The 20,061-nt window shown below is 44.7% G+C and overlaps 1 protein-coding gene across 8 annotated transcripts in view; it reads right to left on the bottom strand.

Moving 5' to 3' along the window:
* The window catches only part of CSGALNACT1 (chondroitin sulfate N-acetylgalactosaminyltransferase 1), a 328,764-nt gene that overhangs the window by 23,881 nt on the left and 284,822 nt on the right, over positions 1 to 20,061 (bottom strand). For all 8 annotated transcript variants that reach the window (XM_081221110.1, XM_081221111.1, XM_081221115.1 and 5 more), the window contains one exon: positions 9,402 to 9,503. In XM_081221110.1, coding sequence (XP_081077236.1) covers positions 9,402 to 9,503 — 102 coding nt within the window. The remainder of the gene's footprint in view (positions 1 to 9,401; positions 9,504 to 20,061) is intronic.

A 20,061-nucleotide genomic window follows, 5' to 3' on the forward strand; every position in this document is an offset into this window, starting at 1 on the left:
GCTCCAACCAATACGTTCCCAAGGACAGGCACAAACCAAGCTTTTAAGAAGATGACAAATATGTAAGTAACAGAAAAAAAGCTGAAAAAAATAAAATGCAATTTGGTTTGAAATATTTAATTTAGCCATACAAAGAAATGTAATATTTAGCGGCATGTCTAGAGTAATGGCCTCGTGAGGAATGGGCTTTTTCACGGTAGAATGTGGGCATTACACTCTCTACTATGTAATTTCCTGTTATGAGTCAGAGTCTGCAGTTCCAAACGGCCCCAGGATTACTTAAAATTATTTCTTCTCTTTTCTTCTTGAATTGTATTATCAACTGATGAAACTCTTGAGTCTCTCATTCAATTCCTTTCCTTTATATCATAAGTCTGATGCATGGGGTCTCCTCCAGGTTATATGTAGTCATGCTGACAGAGGTTAAAATGACCTGAGGCAGCCACTGTTTCAGCCGGAGATTTAATTTCTCTAATTGACATGCATTTCCCAGAACTGCTGGCTTAAAAATGATAAAAGATCTTGCTGTCTAACGTAATACAAATTTCTTCCCACCCCTGCAAGGAAATTCTCTTAATGTGACACTTCCCACAAGAACCCTTCATAAAAAAGAAGAAAAAACCTTTAAAAATTTACATAGAAATATTATATTTGATGTATAACTTAAAAATTTAAATCTAACAGCCCTGAATACTGACATTTCTTCTGAGTTCTATTTACTAAAGGGATCTGAATGTGGTAAATAATTTAAGGCTAAACATATTCTCAGCCAGTTGTTTATAGTAGGCATTTTAAACAGTTTAGAGTTTTCTAGTTTCTGAGCTTATATACAAGCCTGCTTATACAATTGTTTTAGCAAGTTTCTTTTGAAAAGATAAATAAAATTGACAAACCTTTAGCTCATTATCTAGAAAAATAAGAGAGATGACTCAAATTAATAAAGTTATAAACAAAAAAGGAGACATTACAACTGACACCACAGAAATCCCAAATATTGTAAGAGACAACTATGAACAATTACATGCTGACAAATTAGATAACTTAGTAAAAATGGATAAATTCCTAGAAACACACAACACTCAAGACTGAATCATGAAGTAATAGAAAATCTGAACAGACAAATAATGAACAAGGAGATTAAAACCTCCCAACAAATAAAAGCCCAGGGTTAGATGGCTTTACAGATGAATTCTACCAAACATTTAAAGAAGTAATTCCAATCCTTCTCAAATTCTCCCAAAATATTGAAGAGGAAGGAACACTTCCAAACTCATTTTATGAGGCCAGCATTACACTGATACCAAAGTCAAACAAAAACACCAAGAAAAGAAAATTACAGGCCAATATCCCTGAACTTAATGCAAAATCTTCAACAAAATACTAGCAAACTGAATTCAAGAGTTCATTAAAATGATCATAAGCCATGATCAAGCGAGATCCATCCCTGAGATGCAAGGATGGTTCAACATCTGCAAATTTAAAAATGTTATACATCACATTAACAGAATGAAGAATAAAACTCATATTATTATTTCAATAGATGCAGAAAAAATTCAAACATCCTCTTATTATAGAAACTCTCAACAAATTAGGAAGAGAAGGAATGTACCTAAACATAATAAAGGCCATATATTATAAGTCCACAGCTAACATCATACTCAACAGTAAAAATTTAAAAGCTTTTCCTCTAAGATCAGGAACAAGACAAGGATGTCCACTCTCGCCGCTTTTATACAGTACAGTATTGGAAGCCCTAGCCAGATCAATTAAGCAACAAAAGGAAATAAAATGCATCCAAATTGGAAAGGAAGAAGTAAAACTGTCACTATTTGCAGATGGCATGATACTATCTAGAGAAAACCCTAATGACTTCACCGAAAAACCATTTTAACTAATAAATGAATTCAGTAAAGTTGCAGGAAACAAAATAACGTATAAAAAATCAGTTGTGTGTCTATCAATACAGATTTATAGTTACTGCTTTATGCAGTTATCTTTTTACTTTTACATCAGATAGGAAAAGAGCATAAGCAAAAAATACATTTATACTGTGTCTCATATTTCCCTATGTAGTAACTTTTACTGGCCCTTTGTATTTCCTCACATGGATTTGAGTTTGTGTCTAGTGTCCTTTCATGTCAGCCTCAAGGACTCCTTTCATTATTTCTTGTGGGGCAGGTTTACTAGTGATAAAGTCTTTCAGTTCTTAACTGGGGATGTCTTAATTTCTCTTTCAATTTTGATGGATGGTTTTGCTGAATATTGAATTCTTGGTTGACAGTACTTTACTTTCAGCACTTTGAATATGCCGCCCCACTTTCCATCTTATTAAGGATCCCATGGACCTGATGAGTTGCTTCACTCTTGCTGCTTATGTAATAGGGAAGAACAAATCTGACTCCATATTGGATCTGTTTCTTTTACTTTAACCTTTGTAGTCTACTGCTTTCGCTAGAAGTTAAATATGTTGCCTATAGCCTGAAATATACAGGGTAGCCCATTTTCAAGGCTCTGACCTTTAAAGGTATAACTCTTTTCCATTCATATAGAGATAAAAAGTTGCAGAACAGAGAACAACATTTGTCTTGTTGGAGGTTTACAGGAACGTCATTACCTGACCTACCTGACCTAGTGGACAGCTGCAAGAACAAAGGATTCCAGCACAAAGAAGTTTGCAACAACTAACCACACCCCCTCCCTTTTTAGTACAAAAGGAACCTGAATTCTGATTCAGGAAAGATGGTTCTTTAGGACTCTAGCCCACCATCTTCTAGGTCTGCTGGCTTTCCAAATAAAGTCATTATTCCTTCCTTGCCCCAACAATTTGTCTCTCGATTTATTGGCCTGTTGTGCAGTGAGCAGTACGAGCTTGGACTCAGTAACACAGATTCTTTCTCTTTGTTTTTCAACCATTTGACTGTGATATGTCTAATGTGCATTTCTTTGAGTTTTCCTGTTTGGAGTTTTTGAGCTTCTTAGATGTGTAAATCAATGTTTTCATCAAATACAGGGAGTCTGGGGACATTATTTCTTCAGATATTTTTTCCTGCCTCTTTCTCTCTCTCCTATCCTGGGACTCCCATTGTGTCTATGTTGGCATGCTTGATGGTATCCTGCAGGTCTCTGAGGTTTTCTATTACTTCATTCTTTTTTATTTTTGTTTCTCAAACTATATCATATATCAATTGACCTATTTTAAAGTTCACTGATTCTTTCTTCTGCCTGTCCAAACCTGATGTTGAGGCCCCACAATGAATTTTTTTTATGTTAAATACTGTACTTTTCAACTCCAGACTTTCTATTTGGTTCTTTTTATAACTGATCTCTCTGTATTTGGTGAGACATGGTTCTCATACTTTTCTTTAGTTTTTTAAACATGGTCTCTTTTAATTCTTTGAACATATTTAATACAGTTGACTTAATGTCTTTGTCTAGTACAACACCTGTGCTTCCTCAGGAACAATTTCTAATGATTGATTTTGTTCTCTGTGCATGAGCCATATTTTCTTGTTTCTTTGCATGCCTCGTAATTTTTTGTTTAAAGCTAAACATTTTAAATAATGTAATGTGGCAGCCCTGGAAATCAGAATCTCCACCCCCCTCAGGGTTTTGCTATTGTTGCTGTTTGTTGTTTGTTTGTTTAGTGACTTTCCTGAACTAATTCTGTAAAGTGTACTCTTGTGTGTGAACACTTAGTGGTAAGCTAATGATTAAGCAGGGATTTCCTTAAATGTCTGGAACCAATCAGTCTCCCAGTCTTTGCCAGAGGACTCTGTGTGCATGGTGGGGACTCTGAGCATGGTGGGGCATGTCATCAACACACAACCAAGCAGGTAACAACTTATCTGAGCCTTTACTTCCTTCTTGCACAGAGCCTCAAGATCAGTCAGAGGTAAAAAGTAAGGGCCTGCTCAGGTCTTTCCTAAGTATGAGCACAGCCTCTGGATCCCCAGGAATGTGCTGGAGCTTTCAAAACCCCTTTGGAGATTTCACTCCTCAGATTCACCTTCTGAGCTTTTTGGTTAGTCTACTGTTTGCCCCAATTCTTATCTACACCTCAGGCAGCCACAAAGTTAAAGACTTCCTATAATTGTTTTTTGTCAAATACCCCTGGATAAAAAGTTCCACTGGGAGGCCTCTGAGTCAGGTCAAATGAAGACAACCTTGTGAGCAGGGTCTGACCGACTGTGATTCTTATGGGCTGCTGAAGAGCTGGGGGCGGGGGTGAAATGGGGCAAGTTAAAGTTCACAAAGCTCCCTGTTCACACCAAAATTTAGTCATTTGGCTAAACACTTCCCAGACTGTTGCAAACTTTAATTTCCATAGTTCTTAAAAAAGTTGATTCTGAGAATTTTTAGTAATTTTCTCACTGCTTTTATGGAGGAGAATTTTGCAAGCTCTTTATTCCACCATTTACACTGAGATCACCTTTTTTTAACTGTTGCATTATATTCCATTGTATGAACTTAATATCATTTAATTTTTTCCATAATATATTTTCCCCCAATGTTTTACTTGGAAAACATTTAAACCTTTAGAAGTGTTGTAAGCATAGTAAAGTACCCATATACCATCACCCAGATTCACCAAGTGTTAAAGTTTTGCCATATTTCCCCCCTCCCTCCCTCCCTCCCTCCCTCCCTTCCTTCCTTCCTTCCTCTGAACCATTTGAGGTTACAGACATCATGGCAACTTCACTTTCAAAGATAAGTACTCCCCAAGAACCAGAACACTCTCCTTTATAACATTATAACAATGTAATAATGACACTCAAGAAATTTAACACCGTCACGATACTATAATCTATATGCCATGTTTGAATCCCTCAAAGAACAACTTGGAATACCTAAAAATACAGGCACATCTCCACAAAGAGCTGGTCACCAAGCAGAGTCATGCTTAGCCCCTTCTCTGGCAGATGCCCAGTGAGATGGCCACAGGCCTAGGTGCTGCCTTCACCTGTGAGGTGCTTCCCAGGGTCCAAGCCTCTTTATCTTCTAGGAAGGAATTCACTGTGTAGCTTTTTTTCATTTTAGCAGATGAGATTCTTATCTAAAACATCCTTGTTTATGAAAAAATATTAAAGCAACAATTCTCCAATTTCAGACAACTTTCCCCCCAATTTTCTTTTGGGATGTCCTGATAAAATGTTCCTGAGGGTACCCGTCAAGCAAATCCCTTAAAAGAGGCATGAAATGTGGACAACACCATGGCATCAGGGCATTTTCCTGACAACACACACACACAAAACCCTCTCTCAGGCACATACTTGCAGGACAGGGCAGTATCTCAGTTCTAGTGCTTCAATGTCAGAGGTGATTCTACTGAAAGATGCCTTTGTGTCCTCACGAATGGACAAAGATGAAGATACCACACAGTAAATTATAACTCATGCAAATCCACCCACCAGTATGAATTTTTTAAAATTTCCTAATACATAGCTCCAAGCAAGTGTCTACCTAGGTCAGAATTCCTCAAAAACCCACATCAGCATCACAGGTTGAGCTCATTCTCAGTGTTGGTTCCCAGGCTTCATCTCAGGCCTAATAACTCAGAATTTCTGGGGCTGGATCTCAGGAATCTGTATTTTAAAAAGCACCCCAGGTTATTCAAAGTACATTTATATTTGAGAACCACTGAACTAGGGTGTAATCTGAGATTAACTGAAGCTTAGTATGAAAAACTTTGTGGAATAAAAATCAGATATTGAGAACTGATTTGTACTGTTATCTACGTCAGTGGCTTCTAAATATTTTGATCACAACCCTTACCCTTTCAAAAGAATATATTATAAATCATGACACAGCGCATGCACACACGTGCACACACACACACACTCTGAAATTAAAGTTTCATGAAACAATATTTATCTTTAATACTTGTGATGTATTCTGATAATCTTCTATTCTATTTTGATTTTTTAAAAACACTGCACGTAACCCACTAAATCAATTTCACAACCCTCTAATGAATCACAAACTGTCGTTTGCAAAACACTGCTCTACAGCAATCAACTGAGACGTAAAGCTCGACAGAGTAAGCGTAAACCGAGAGACACAGACACTGCACGCTAGTCACTAAACTGGGGTTTTTCAAGATATTCTTAAAATACATACATTAGCTAGATTTAGAACAGTTTGATCACAATGCTGAGAGCCAAATGAAATAAATTTCATTTAAACTGGTTTCAGATCATATTGTTCTCAATGAACAATGATTGGTTTTTGGAGTGAGAATTTGGCGCGACGTTAAGACTGGGAGTCCAGGAGTTACAGACGAGGTTCAGATCTGGCTGTCGCCCTGGATAGGGGTGGCAAGCTGAGTAACAACCTCTCTAAGCCTCTGTTTCTTCATCTAAGAAGTGGGGTTAATAACAGCTTCTATCTCATAAGGTTGCTGTGAATATTAAATGACATAACTCATGTTAATCACAATGGCTATTATATTATTCAAAGATAAGATGCATTTGAATAAAAGCTTTAGCATCTTAAGAGAATGATAAAAATGGTATTTAAATAAAGCTTCGTATATGCGTTTTATATAGATTACAATGTGTACAAGTCTACTACACACCTGGCATTGTCCTTCTCCTGATGAACGAACAGTGACTATTTTATTTATTTATTTGTTTATTTATTTTTTAACATCTTTATTGGAGTATAATTGCTTTACAATGGTGTGTTAGTTTCTGCTTTGTAACAAAGTGAATCAGCTCTACATATACATATGTTCCCATATCTCTTCCCTCTTGTGTCTCCCTCCCTTCCACCCTCCCTATCCCACTCCTCTAGGTGGTCACAAAGCACCGAGCTGATCTCCCTGTGCTATGCGGCTGCTTCCCACTAGCTATCTATTTTACATTTGGTAAACACTGAACATTTTAAACCTGGGTGAGGCCCAGTGCCAAGAGCTGGAGTTTCAGAAGCATGCGACACAGTACTACTAAGCAGCTTATAATCTAGTGAGGACAGCAGAAAGAAACATAAACAGGCAAATCATATGCCAAGTGCCACAGATGAGAGATGCTGAAGGGGTGTATGGTTCCAATTCAGAGAGGAAAGGACAGGTCAGGATGAGCTCCGGAGTGGGGACCTGGGCGGGGATGCACAGGTAGGGGGTCTGAGGAAACAGGAAGGAGGATGGAGGGAAGGCCAAACCTGAGAGAATAATGGGTGTGAAGACAAAGGGTAAACTGCGCCCCCATCTGGCTGCGGGGCAGTAAGTCATCAACACAAAGTTAGAAGTAAGAGCCCGCTTGGGTACCAGGCTGGGACAGTGGGTGATGAGGAACTTCATATGGACGGCGGGGCTGCAGGCAGCCGCGGGAAATCAGCTCAGGCTGGTGGCAGAGGGCAGGGCATTCCTACAGCAACGCCCTGGAAAGGGCAGGACACACCCCACGGCATCAGTGACTGCAGCACTGCTTTAAAGACTGACTCAGGCTCCAGAACGACGTCCCCATCACGGGTAGCTTCATCTCTGGAAATTTTCCAAGCCATCCCTACCCCTCAAATGATTTTACTTTTCTCGTTCAGATTCATTCTTTGCTCAACACACAACCTTCTGATTGCGAATTCAGCTTGCCAGGTCATGTGATACGGCGGAGAATGCCTTGATAGAATCCTGGGCACTCCGGTCACTAGAAAGGGTATTTTCCGTAACATTGTCTCAACTGGCCTTCCACTCGTCCATCAGACTCCTGTAAAGTCGGTTACACGTATCTATCAGACATCTGATCACCTTCTGATGTCCTCGGAAGGTGCCGGAGCCGACAGGACTGATGTCTCAGTCCTGGCTGGGCTTTCGAATCACCTGGATCTCTACTTCAAAATACCTCGAAAGGAGGCAGCTGGCTGCAACCAAGGCCTTCCTCGGGCAGCCCCTGGGGCGGCCGCCACTTTCCCAAACAATCGTTCTCAATCCTGGCTGCATGTCAGAATCATCTGGGAAATTTGAAAAAGGTCCACACCCAGGGGGTGGCTACTTGCAGAGATGTTAAAACCTATCCACTGGGCAGAGGACATGAATTCTAATAACTCACACTCCTCACTCCTACGCAGAGATGAAAAGGATATTGCAATGCATTGGAGTCGAGAGATATCTATTTCACTTACATTTAGGATATTGAATTATTTTATTCCCTTTGATCTCCCTTCAACAGGTGTCATAGCTTTAAGCTGGTACTAGTTTTAAACTCTTTTAACTCCTTATTGCTTTAGAACAGAGGTCAGCAACCTTCTTCTGTAAAGGACCAGATAGTAAAGAGTTCAGCTTTGCGAGTCACACTGTATCTGTCACAACTATTCAGCCCTGCAGCTGTAGCCCAAAAGCAGCCATAACTAATACAGAAACAGACGAGCACGCCTGCTAGCCAATAAAACTTTATTTACAAAATAAGTGTGGACAAAATTTGACCAGTGCACTGCTTCAGATGTTTGAATAATAATTAGCATTCTGATCTTGTGCTCGTGACACAAAATGGGTAACAAAGCCTGAAAATAAATACAAAAAGTGCGCTCAGTCTCGGCATCTTATCCTTTGACTATCATCCTATTACCATTTACCGAAGACTCAAAACAGAGGGACTTGTTTATATTCAGACCATACGGACCTACTCAGACGAATTCTGCCCCCGGTACCTCTGACCACCCTCCAAGCCGCACCAATGGAGAAACCACACACCTCGTCGTTGACCTACAGCTTGCGAACCAGAGGGAGTGGGCAGTGCCGCCAGCTTCCTCACCAGTAGAAAATGCTACAGATATGTGTTCATTAAATACATGCTTGTTCGTTTCTTCTGGTAAGAAAAACCCCTCTCTTCTGCTTTTGAATACATTTAATCCTCCACGTAACTGATGAACGAGGTAAAAATCCAGAGCTCTCGGTCCAAAAGTGTTGGTTAAACCGCTTCTGTTAATCTAGGGTCCCTCCCCAGCATCACTGGCCCCTGATCTCTCAAAATGCAGAAGGAGTGACAGTCAGAAGGCTGAGGCCATTTGCTCAGTGGATGAGAGCGAACCTTGACGAGCGGGGACTGAGAAGGAGCTCCCTGCATGGCTGTGCTCCCCAAGTCCACCCCTGCCACGTGCGGTCCCCAAACCTGCTGTGTCAGACGGGGGCCGGAGGAGCCCTGCCCCCCACCCTGGGTGCTCCGGGCAGTTGTCTCCACTGTCCGAGCTGACACCCCTCACAATGAGGGCGGGTGTGAGGCAGGTGGTCCCCAGGAAGGAGGGCACAGAACTCCCACCCCCGACACCACCACACGCAAAAGGCCAGCCCGTCCCTCTCCCGGGTTGGGTCGCCCACAGTGAAAAGGACATAAAACGGTTTGCATGAGCTCAGGTATCTCCTCCCGCGTTCAGGTTCCAGACTCCCCGCCATGGCTCCACATCAGACTTACTTGGAAGTGTTTTCAAGTATTCCTTTGACCTCATTCATTTCTTCTTTTCCAAAGTAAACGACGGTGAGATGAACTCTCCCATCCTGCTGGATGCACATCTCCCTAGAAGACAAAACATGGATGTCTGGTCCTGTGTTCACAGCAACAGGCAAAGCCGAAACAAATACCTATTCTGTAAAGTGCAAAAGGGTCCTGGGAGGGAACTGGGCTGCCAGGAGAGCAGAGAGGGGACAGGACGTGCTGGCTGGCTCCTGCCACCACCTGTATTCCTATTTCTCTTACCAGGAAAACATGAAATTTAAACATGCAGATCTGGTCCATGAAAACTCAGATGCAAGAGGCCACAGGCTCGGGCGTCCCTGGTGGCGCAGTGGTTGAGAATCTGCCTGCTAATGCAGGGGACACAGGTTCGAGCCCTGGTCTGGGAGGATCCCACATGCCGCGGAGCAACTAGGCCCGTGAGCCGCAACTATTGAGCCTGCGCCTCTGGAGCCTGTGCTCCGCAACAAGAGAGGCTGCGATAGTGAGAGGCCCGTGCACCGTGATGAAGAGTGGCCCCCGCTTGCCACAACTAGAGAAAGCCCTCGCACAGAAACGAAGACCCAACACAGCCAAAATAAATAAATTAATTCATAAATTCATACCCCCAACATCTTCAAAAAAAAAAAAAAAAAAAAAGAGGCCACAGGCTCAACCTGACTCACGTCCAGCCCATTATGGCCTGGATCCAGTGTCTAGAACGGCCCTGGGTCCGTACCCTTCTCTGCCACAAGAAATCTACGAAGTACAGAAGACACAAAGCCCAATATACAGATGAGAACACTGAAGTCCAGTGAGGGTGAGACTGGAGGCCTCGTCCTTGCCTTTTCTTGTGTGTGCAACACAAATAGTCTTAGAGGCTGAACGAGCAAAGGTAAAAAGACATTTATTTGTTTAGGACCCTAGAAACCCTGGGGACACCCAGTGTCATGGCTGTGTGGAGGGGCGAGAGTCCAAAAGCATAGCTGCTGTACCTCACCCTCCCCAGGCAGATTCCTTCACTGCTCCTCCCTGTGGCTGACGGTCCCAGGCACCCGGCACACACACACGACAGGCTCCCGGCAGCCCTTCTGGGCGGGGCCAGGCATACACCTGCCTTCCCCACCAAAGCATATCTGTTATTTGCCCGGGCCCTGTCCTCTGCTAAGGGTTTACTTCATATACATGTGTGTATCACATGCGTAATGTGTGTTGATGTGTGTATATGGATGTATATGTAAATATGTGTGTATAAAAATATGTTGATGTGTAAAACATGTGTGTACAGATATGTACGTGTGTGTGTCATTTTAGCAGATTTCTGAAAGCAAATGAATGGATTCTACTGGCAGGATGGTATCTGTGATACGCTGATACTTTGCCTGCCCTCCCGTTTCATTCCTTTTATCGCTGTGTTGCAACTTCCCTGAAGCCCTGACAACAATCCACGTCAGAGTCTTTCAGAGTCTCCGAGCTCTAACTGCAGAGGCCAATTTACGCAGTGATTTTTATCGTGACATCAAGAAGGAGGGACTGCCTACCTGGGGTTGCTGGGAAGATCAGAGAAGATACGGTTCCTGCACTCAAAAACCTTACTTGAGAAATAAATGAGCTCAAATGAAATCATCAGACACATCGTGGCATTGATAAAAGTTCACAGAGCATGAGGGAGGGGATGTGGGAACAGATGTATATGTATGACTGATTCACTTTGTTATAAAGCAGAAACTAATTAAAAAAAAAAAAAAAAAGTTCACAGAATTCAGAAAGCGCGGCCAAGCCTGTGGGCTGGATGGCTGGAACCCTGAAGGATGGGCCGGGTTTAGGACGGCAGAGAGGAGGAGGAGAGAATCCAGAGGGAAGAAGTCCTGGGGAAGATTCTACTGACCCTGGGCAGAGGCACCAGGGCTCACCTGGTCAGAGGCTCGGCTCAGAGAATTCTCTCTCTTTCCAGAGGAAGGAGGGGAAGAGCTGATTCTAAAAGCAGATGGAGGGCAGAGCTCCGAGCAGCAGACAAGGGACCAGGAATGGGGCCAGGTGCCATTCTTGCTTCAGAACCGAGTGCTTCCCCAGCCTCAGCCCTGCAGACAGAGCTACCACCCACCGAGCACAAAATTCCCTGTACATAAAAGATCCCTTCTGCAAACCTGCCAGAGGACACTGTACTTCCTTTGCCAGGGAAGAATAAAAGCCCCCACACAGCACCAAGCGCCCGAAAAACCATGCTTTAAAAGTGTGGGCAGTTGGACAAATCCATCCCAGAGTCAGCAGAGGGTCACCCGCTGAGCCTGAATAAAAAGCGTTCTTGGTTTTTCTAGTAACATCTTTGTGGGCATTTTAAAATCCATCAAAGGACTTCCTGTTTTCAAGGAATAAAACAGAGACACACTGGACCTTTACTTTTCATTCACCAGCTCAGGCTTCCCGAAAAGGCAAAGCAGAGTTTGTTCTGAGGGCACCTCCAGGGCCCTTTCCATTTATTCCTTCCTTCCTTCCTTCCTTCCTTCCTTCCTTCACCAAACAATAAATCTTAAAAAAGGCATAGGCCGTTTCTACCCTTGAGTAGTTCTCCATCTGATTGGAGATTGCATGATTAAAGCTATCTACACTGCAGCCAACACACACTGCCGGAGAGAAACACCATCACCAAATGTCTGATGATCTTGTAACTTTCATATTTTTCAAAACAGTGCTCACTGGACTCCATCCCCAGAAAGATGTGTAAGAAAGAGTTGTGCATGTGGGCACAGAGGTACGTGTTCTGGTGTCATTCTCTGTACCCGGGCCCACACTGCCTAGGTCCTTGGAGCCAACCCGGGTGCCCTGCCAGCTCGTCTCTGTAACAGCAGGGTGGCGGTGTTTGGGACGAACCTCAGGGAACCCAAATTCCTAAGAACCCTCTGGGAAGCTCTTCGGTTCACCCGGCTCCACTGCTTTAACTCCGCGCTGGACTTTCTTCCACCTTAAGCTGGAAGCCTAAAAATTCTGTTTCTATGCCACCAAGACCTTATCTTTTTAGGATTTTAGAGGGGAAACAACAGTTCCTTCTCACCCAGGATATTGTAACACAGAGTATAGAGACTAAATAAGATATCTTTTCAGCCAGAAAACATGGATGGCAGCCACTTAAACACCTATATTTTTATTTCCCAAGAGGCAGAGAGCACGTCACGGTCTCTGAGTTCTGATACTAATCTGTACAACCGCACCGTGGAAAGAGACCCTTGACTGTCATTCACACCCTACCTGTACAGGTAAGAAAAGGGGTTCCAATGTCCTGCACCCCTAGGCAAGCAGCCCAGTTTCCCTCAGGACCAGCCCTGTATTGGTACCTCAGGTTTCCTTGACGAGGGTGAGGGATGCACCCAGGATGCCTCACGGCTCTGGTCCTACCACTCAGGACTCCAGCACAAAGCCGGGTAGTGGGTATGGCCAAGTGGAGGACAGATGCTGCTGGCAGTCAGCATGGCAGCACCATGGTCCTTCGGCATCCGTGAGGACCAACAATGCTGCTCTTGTGAGAAGCATTGAGTTTGCACCACGCAGCTGACCTGGCAGTTAGCGGAGGCTGAAGTGTATCTGACCTTGTGTGAGACCTTCCTGGGAAGTCGGACAAAGACCAGAGGGCACAGGAGGCTGAACATCTCGCCACAGAAGGTGAGAGAGAGCAGGAAAACCATGTTTCTCATAGTTAGGGGACCTGTGCTTATACCCTGGGCTGAGTAGCCTGTGGAAACACGGTTTCAATGACAAACATTACTGAGTCCCTTTGTTGTGTGATGCGTAATTCTCACTGGAATAAGATTTTAAAAGAATCATCGTGTATGGCCCTGTAGGGGGACCATCCAGGTTTGCCTGGGATTCCCCAGGGTTTAGCACTGGAAGTCCACATCCCAGGAAACACCTCAAAGCAAACTGGGACAACTGGTCACCCTTCCTGCATCAGGGACTGGACAGGAAGGAATGGGCACCTGAAGAGCACAGGACAAGGCGGGACAAAATAACGGCAGTAACAGGTCTAATGAGCCAGGGGAGTGCGGCGGAGACGTGACTCATGTCTGATGGGTGATGGGGACGGGTACCACGGTCAAGGCAGCATCCAGGCCGAGCCTGGACAGGTGAGTAGACGCCACGCAGGTGGAGAGGACCAGGGCAAGGGCTCTCCCGGCTGAGAAGGCGCGGATACAAGGACATCACGTCCCGATCCTTCTCTCAGTCAATCTGCTGCTCAGGTATGTCAGGTATGAGAAGAAACCCTGTTCAGGCTTTTTTTGTGTGTTTGTTTGTTTTTTGCGGTACGCGGGCCTCTCACTGTTGTGGCCTCTCCCGTTGCGGAGCACGGGCTCCGGACGCGCAGGCTCAGCGGCCATGGCTCACGGGCCCAGCCGCTCCGCGGCATGTGGGATCTTCCCAGACTGGGGCACGAACCTGCATCCCCTGCATCGGCAGGCAGACTCCCAACCACTGCGCCACCAGGGACGCCCCTGTTTAGGCTTTAATTATGTCCCATGCAAATGAAATAACACATAACAGCCTGTCAGGCTACCATCTCTCCCTTTGGTCGTCGAGGACACCAGGAAGAAATGTGTTCAGGCACAAAGGGACGGAGGAGGGAACAGAGAGTGGGGGGGGCCCGTCATCATCAGGCTTTAGAAAATGACGTTCTTCTTTTGCTTTGGTGGGTTCTCCCTGCTCCTGCACCCCACGCTGAAGCGACACACAACTCCTGGACACCGTTATCTGACAAGCTGAGATGTGAGAGTGAACAGTGACCCTCAACCAAGCCATCGGGACCTGCTCTCCTGGCTGCACGTTTCAGGACAGCAAATGGAACCATTGCCAACTGACCATTTTCTTATCTTGAATGGAGGTTTCTACATAATCGGTGGCTCAAATGAAGTGCAAAACAACTTTTATTAGGTCCCACAGAGAAACTTCTATGGAAATAAGGTGAATGATGTAGATTCGTGTTTCTCAAACATGTGAACCGTAAAACTTTCCTGGGGGCAACACTGGGGTCTGAGCAGAGAAGGGGCTGCCTGACGACAGCTAGTGGAGCGAGGCAGGGGTGGAGGACGGTACAGGGAAAGGTACGCTGGTTTTCCTTCTGGGAAACACAACGAAGACCGAGCACCTCCTGGATCGCAGCCTGCGGGGGAGGCCCAGCCCACCGCACGGCAGGGCTCAGCTGGTCCACAGCACACATGCCGGCTGAGCCCACGCTGCAGCCCCACTTCAGTCTCAGAGAGTCCACAGTTGCTGTTTCTTACAGATCCAGAAGCGTCCACAAAAACATCTTAACGGCGCTAAGCAGGAAAAGGATTTTAAAAATCGCTGAAGAAAATTCAAGTAAAAGATGTCCCTGAGGGCTTCCCTGGTGGCGCAGTGGTTGGGAGTCCGTCTGCCGATGCAGGGGACACGGGTTCGTGCCCCGGTCCGGGAAGATCCCACATGCCGCGGAGCGGCTGGGCCCGTGAGCCATGGCCGCTGAGCCTGCGCGTCCGGAGCCCGTGCTCCGCAACGGGAGAGGCCACAACAGTGAGAGGCCCGCGTACCGCAAAAAAAAAAAAAAGATGTCCCTGATACTACCTTTAAATGTCATAAATGCCGAGGGAGGGACCAAGAGAAGTGTCAGAGGAAGGAGAAAGGGACAGATTAAAACAGAAATAACCAGCAAAGTCTGAGAAGACCCACAGCAACATGGAAAAGGGTTCTCAGCCCAGCTGGAAGTAGTCAGAATAAAGATCAAGCAAACTTGGAATGAACTGAGAAAGATCTTTGCAAATCACAAAAAATCATTTCCATAAAAATCCTTTTCTTCTACGAGAGACTCAGAGACAAAGACACTAAGACCGTCTATAGTTTTCTTACCGTGAGGTTCCTCCTGCTACTGCGAACAAAGTACACAATAAAACAATAGATGAGCTTACAACCTATAAGCCAGATGCCAAGGGAAACTGAGCAGCCAAAAAGCAAACATGAGAATAGTTTCAAGAAAGGCAGAATGAGGGGGTTAAAAAAGAGAGGAGGAGGAGGGGGAGGTGGGTTTAAGGCAACACGCCACTGGGCAAAGGGGACGGAATCTGAAGCAAGTTCTCCTGGGGGCACCCCCTCTACGGCCACGCGTAAAGCCATCCTGGGAGGGGAAATGGCATGTGGAGCCTGCGAGGCTCATCCAGGGATCAGGACCACCAGAGAGCAAGGGCGGAAGAGGCTGCTGGAGCAAAGAGCCATCTTATCTCCATAGCAACAGTGGAGCCCGGAGCACGAAGGCCCCAAAGCAGCCCCACAGCAACTGACCAGAGGGTCCATACATGTCCTCAGGGCACATCCGGGTGTCACTGCCACTCATGGAGGGGACAAGTTACGAGGAGCTTTAGCCTCCTAACTTCTTTTTTTTTTTTTAACATTTTATTGGAGTATAATTGCTTTACAATGTTGTGTTAGTTGCTGCTTTATAACAAAGTGAATCAGCTATGCATACACATACATCCCCATATCTCCTCCCTCTTGCGTCTCCCTCCCACCCTCCCTATCCCCCGCTCTAGGTGGTCACAGAGCACCGAGCTGATCTCCCTGTGCTTCGCCTCCTAACTTCTTGTAAATCCCAGAACATCACCCATTCTTGTTCATGGCCTCTTAAATAAAGGCCCTTAGGGTCTAGGGCTAGGAAAATCTTCTCTCACCCAACAAATAGCAGCTTCCTTTTCATTAACCCCTGAGGCTGAAGGAAACTAGGCTTCCTTTTTTTCTCTCCCCCTGGCCTGCCAGGGGGTTCAGAGCTGGTGTTTCTGACAAGTTTCACTGCTTCCCTCAGTCCCAGCGCCCAGGTGTACTTCACCCCTGTTCCACACTGTTACTGAGTCCTTGTCCACTGACCTTTATAAAAATGGTTTCATGGAATTTGTATTTTTTATAAACACAAATAATTCTTAGGATTTGTTGAGATAGTTCTAATAATCATGAGAATAGAAGAGCCATCATAATAAATACCTTAGGCCATGAACTCCATAAACCCAGGAATCAATTTTGTCACGGGGGTCCACCCCTCCCCAGACACAGTTCTGGACCAGGAAAGCTTGGTCCTTGGTCCTTGCAGAGGGCACCCCAGGCCCAGTCATCACCCCAAGTGAGCAATTTCTCAGATCCAGCCTTCCCCAGGGCTCTTTGTGTCTGTGACCAGGCCTGCTCTCTCTGGGGGATTCCAGGCTCTACATCGATTTCTTCCGTCCAAGAAGACATATTTGTTATAATTCTTAGCCATTTCGGTCTTGTCTAGCTGAATACTTAGCACACTGATAGTGAAGTGGGAAATAAAAAACCTAACAACCAGCATCAGAGGTGAAAGGGACTCATGTGGACCAGTACTTTGATGTTATAGAAGATGCTAAAGCCCAGCTGTATGAAGTGACTTGTAAAAGTCCTCAGCCAAATGGTGTCAGGGCAAAGGTTATTTACATTTTAAAGGAGATGCAATGGGAGAATAATGTTTTAAAGAACCTCAAGTGGTGATCATTGCAACCATGTACCCAAAATAGTGGAAAATGGCAAAAATCTTGCCACCAACAAATGGCCAAAAAAAGAGATACAATCTGCCATAAACGTCACAAAGAGGAGGCCAAGGAAAGAAATGGAAGAGTCCACGGTAGCCTCGTGGTTCCAGCTCCACAAGTGCTGCAGAAGAGGGGCTGGAGGTGTGCAGCAGCTGAGAAGGCTGGCGGTCAGGGGCCCCGGCTCCGTGGTGAGGTCTCCATGCAGGGACGGCTGCAGCGGGGTATCTGGCCCCTCCACATCGCGTGGGAAGTGGCGAAGGAAGCAGGGCCATCCTAATGATGCTCGGTGAACTAACCCCCGCAAAGAGGCAGGTGCGGCAGGACCAGAGGGGAAAGGGCATTGCATTAAGTCAAGATCCTTCGTAAGAGCAGGAAGAGGAGCCGGGGTGAGGGGCACTGACGGCCAGACCCCTCCCCACCCCCCCAGCAAACACAGGGCCAAAACCTCATCTTTTTTCCCCATTTTTACCTGTGGGAGTGGAAAGAGCTGAAAACAACCGGTGGGTAAAGATGAGAGAGGAAAACGAATGGGGGCCTCGGATGTTTTAGCCTCAGCCCTTAACAGAGGCCCCTGCTGGGAGCCAAAGGATCTTCCCTCTGCCGTTTAGGACAGAGGTCCACCCACAACCAGGTAGAGTGTGGCTGGTACCACCACACGCCCACCCCAAGGCCCGGAGGGGCTGCAGGAACCTGGAGCCTCTAAGAAAGGTGCACAAAGGCCAGCGGAGCTGTCTCCTCCTTCACCTGCTCTTCCAGACCACGAAGAATGTGAGGGGAACACAAAATACAGCTGGGAGTGTGACACAGCCCTCAGTCAGGGTGGGGGACAGCCGAGGACAACCCACCACTACAACGTCAGAGTGGCAGAAAGCACGCCGCACGCAAGAGGGATGAAGACAAACAGCAGAGAGTCACATCTGAAGGACAACAGCAAAGTTAAAGGAAGAAAGAGAGGGCATTCAGAAAGCAAGAGTGTTCAAACCGCGAACGAAAAACATAGTCTGAGACAAACTGTAACTCTAATTGAAGAAAACGTCTTACAAATGTTTCACACTTTCTTAATAAAAATGTGAATTCAATAAAAAAAGTTCAAAGAGGAAATGATAAAAATAACAGATTATGATTAAGAAGCACATTCTGTGCTCAGAAAAATAACGTGATAACCAAAAGAAACAGAAGTAAATTAGAAACAGCAAGGTACAGAATAGAGGTATCTGAAAATCAAATTACTCATATAAAGGAAAGGCTTACGTGAAAGCAGATAAAAGACGAATGCATTAAAAACTAGAGAGAAGCTAGCAAGTGGAGAAAACCTATGGAATGCACAACTGGGTCTGAGAAGCAGAGAAATCGAACCCAAAGCAGGAGAAGTACTCAAAATTAGAACACCAGAAAAAGTTCCCTGAAATGAAAGAATCCACAAAACAAACAAGGAAACTGAATTACAGGAGAGAGAACAACAGGCACTGAGCTGAGAGAGACATATCCTGATTAAGTGATCACGGTTCACAGCAAAGGAAGGCGTTCTTCCGTCATTTTCAGGAGAGACAAAATAAAGCTGTCCTAACACTTCTCCACAGTATCATCAGATGCAGAAGAACCTCTACAAGGTCCTAAGGAAAGAAAGTGTATCCAAGAGTTTTAAGCCCAGCCACGTCATCCTTAAACTGTGCAGATAACAAGCAGACATTCTATTCTCAAGCACTCATGACCCTTCTTGAAGAAATGTCTTGACCATGAAATCCAGACAACCCAAACCTCAGGAATGAAGAAGCCACTGTTGGAGGACAGCTGATGAATGCACTAAATCCACTTAACACACAGGAGCTGTGGTTACAACGCAAAGTGTAAGGGCTGCAAACCCTGATGAGGTAAAAATGATAGAGCAGTGATTTATGTCATAGAGTGTTCTGCCTATGTTTTCCTCTAAGAGTTTGATAGTGTCTGGCCTTACATTTAGGTCTTTAATCCATTTTGAGTTTATTTTCGTGTATGGTGTTAGGGAGTGTTCTAATTTCATACTTTTACATGTACCTGTCCAGTTTTCCCAGCACCACTTATTGAAGAGGCTGTCTTTTCTCCACTGTATATTCTTGCCTCCTTTATCAAAGATAAGGTGACCATATGTGTGTGGGTTTATCTCTGGGCTTTCTATCCTGTTCCATTGATCTATATTTCTGTTTTTATGCCAGTACCATACTGTCTTGATCACTGTAGCTTTATAATATAGTCTGAAGTCAGGGAGCCTGATTCCTCCAGCTCCATTTTTCTTTCTCAAGATTGCTTTGGCTATTCAGGATCTTTTGTGTTTCCATACAAATTGTGAAATTTTTTGTTCTAGTTCTGTGAAAAATGCCAGTGGTAGTTTGATAGGGATTGCATTAAGTCTGTAGATTGCTTTGGGTAGTAGAGTCATTTTCACAATGTTGAAACTAAAAATAGAACTACCATATGACCCAGCAATCCCACTACTGGGCATATACCCTGAGAAAACCATAATTCAAAAAGAGTCATGTATGAAAATGTTCACTGCAGCTCTATTTACAATAGCCAGGACATGGAAGCAACCTAAGTGTCCATCAACAGATGAATGGATAAAGAAGATGTGGCACATATATACAATGGAATATTACTCGGCCATAAAAGAAACGAAATCGAGTTATTTGTAGTGAGGTAGATGGACCTAGAGTCTGTCATACAGAGTGAAGTAAGTCAGAAAGAGAAAAACAAATACCGTATGCTAACACATATATATGGAATCTAAGAAAAAAAAAAAAGGTCATGAAGAACCTAGGGGCAAGACGGGAATAAAGACACAGAACTACTAGAGAATGGACTTGAGGATATGGGGAGGGGGAAGGGTAAGCTGTGACAAAGTGAGAGAGAGGCATGGACATATATACACCACCAAATGTAAAATAGATAGCTAGTGGGAAGCAGCTGCATAGCACAAGGAGATCAGCTCGGTGCTTTGTGACCACCTAGAGGGGTGGGATAGGGAGGGTGGGAGGGAGGGAGACACAAGAGGGAAGAGATATGGGAACATATGTATATGTATAACTGATTCACTTTGTTATAAAGCAGAAACT

This window comes from Mesoplodon bidens (genome assembly GCF_964165515.1).
Source record: "Mesoplodon bidens genome assembly, chromosome: 20".
NCBI classification, from domain to species: Eukaryota; Metazoa; Chordata; class Mammalia; order Artiodactyla; family Ziphiidae; genus Mesoplodon; species Mesoplodon bidens.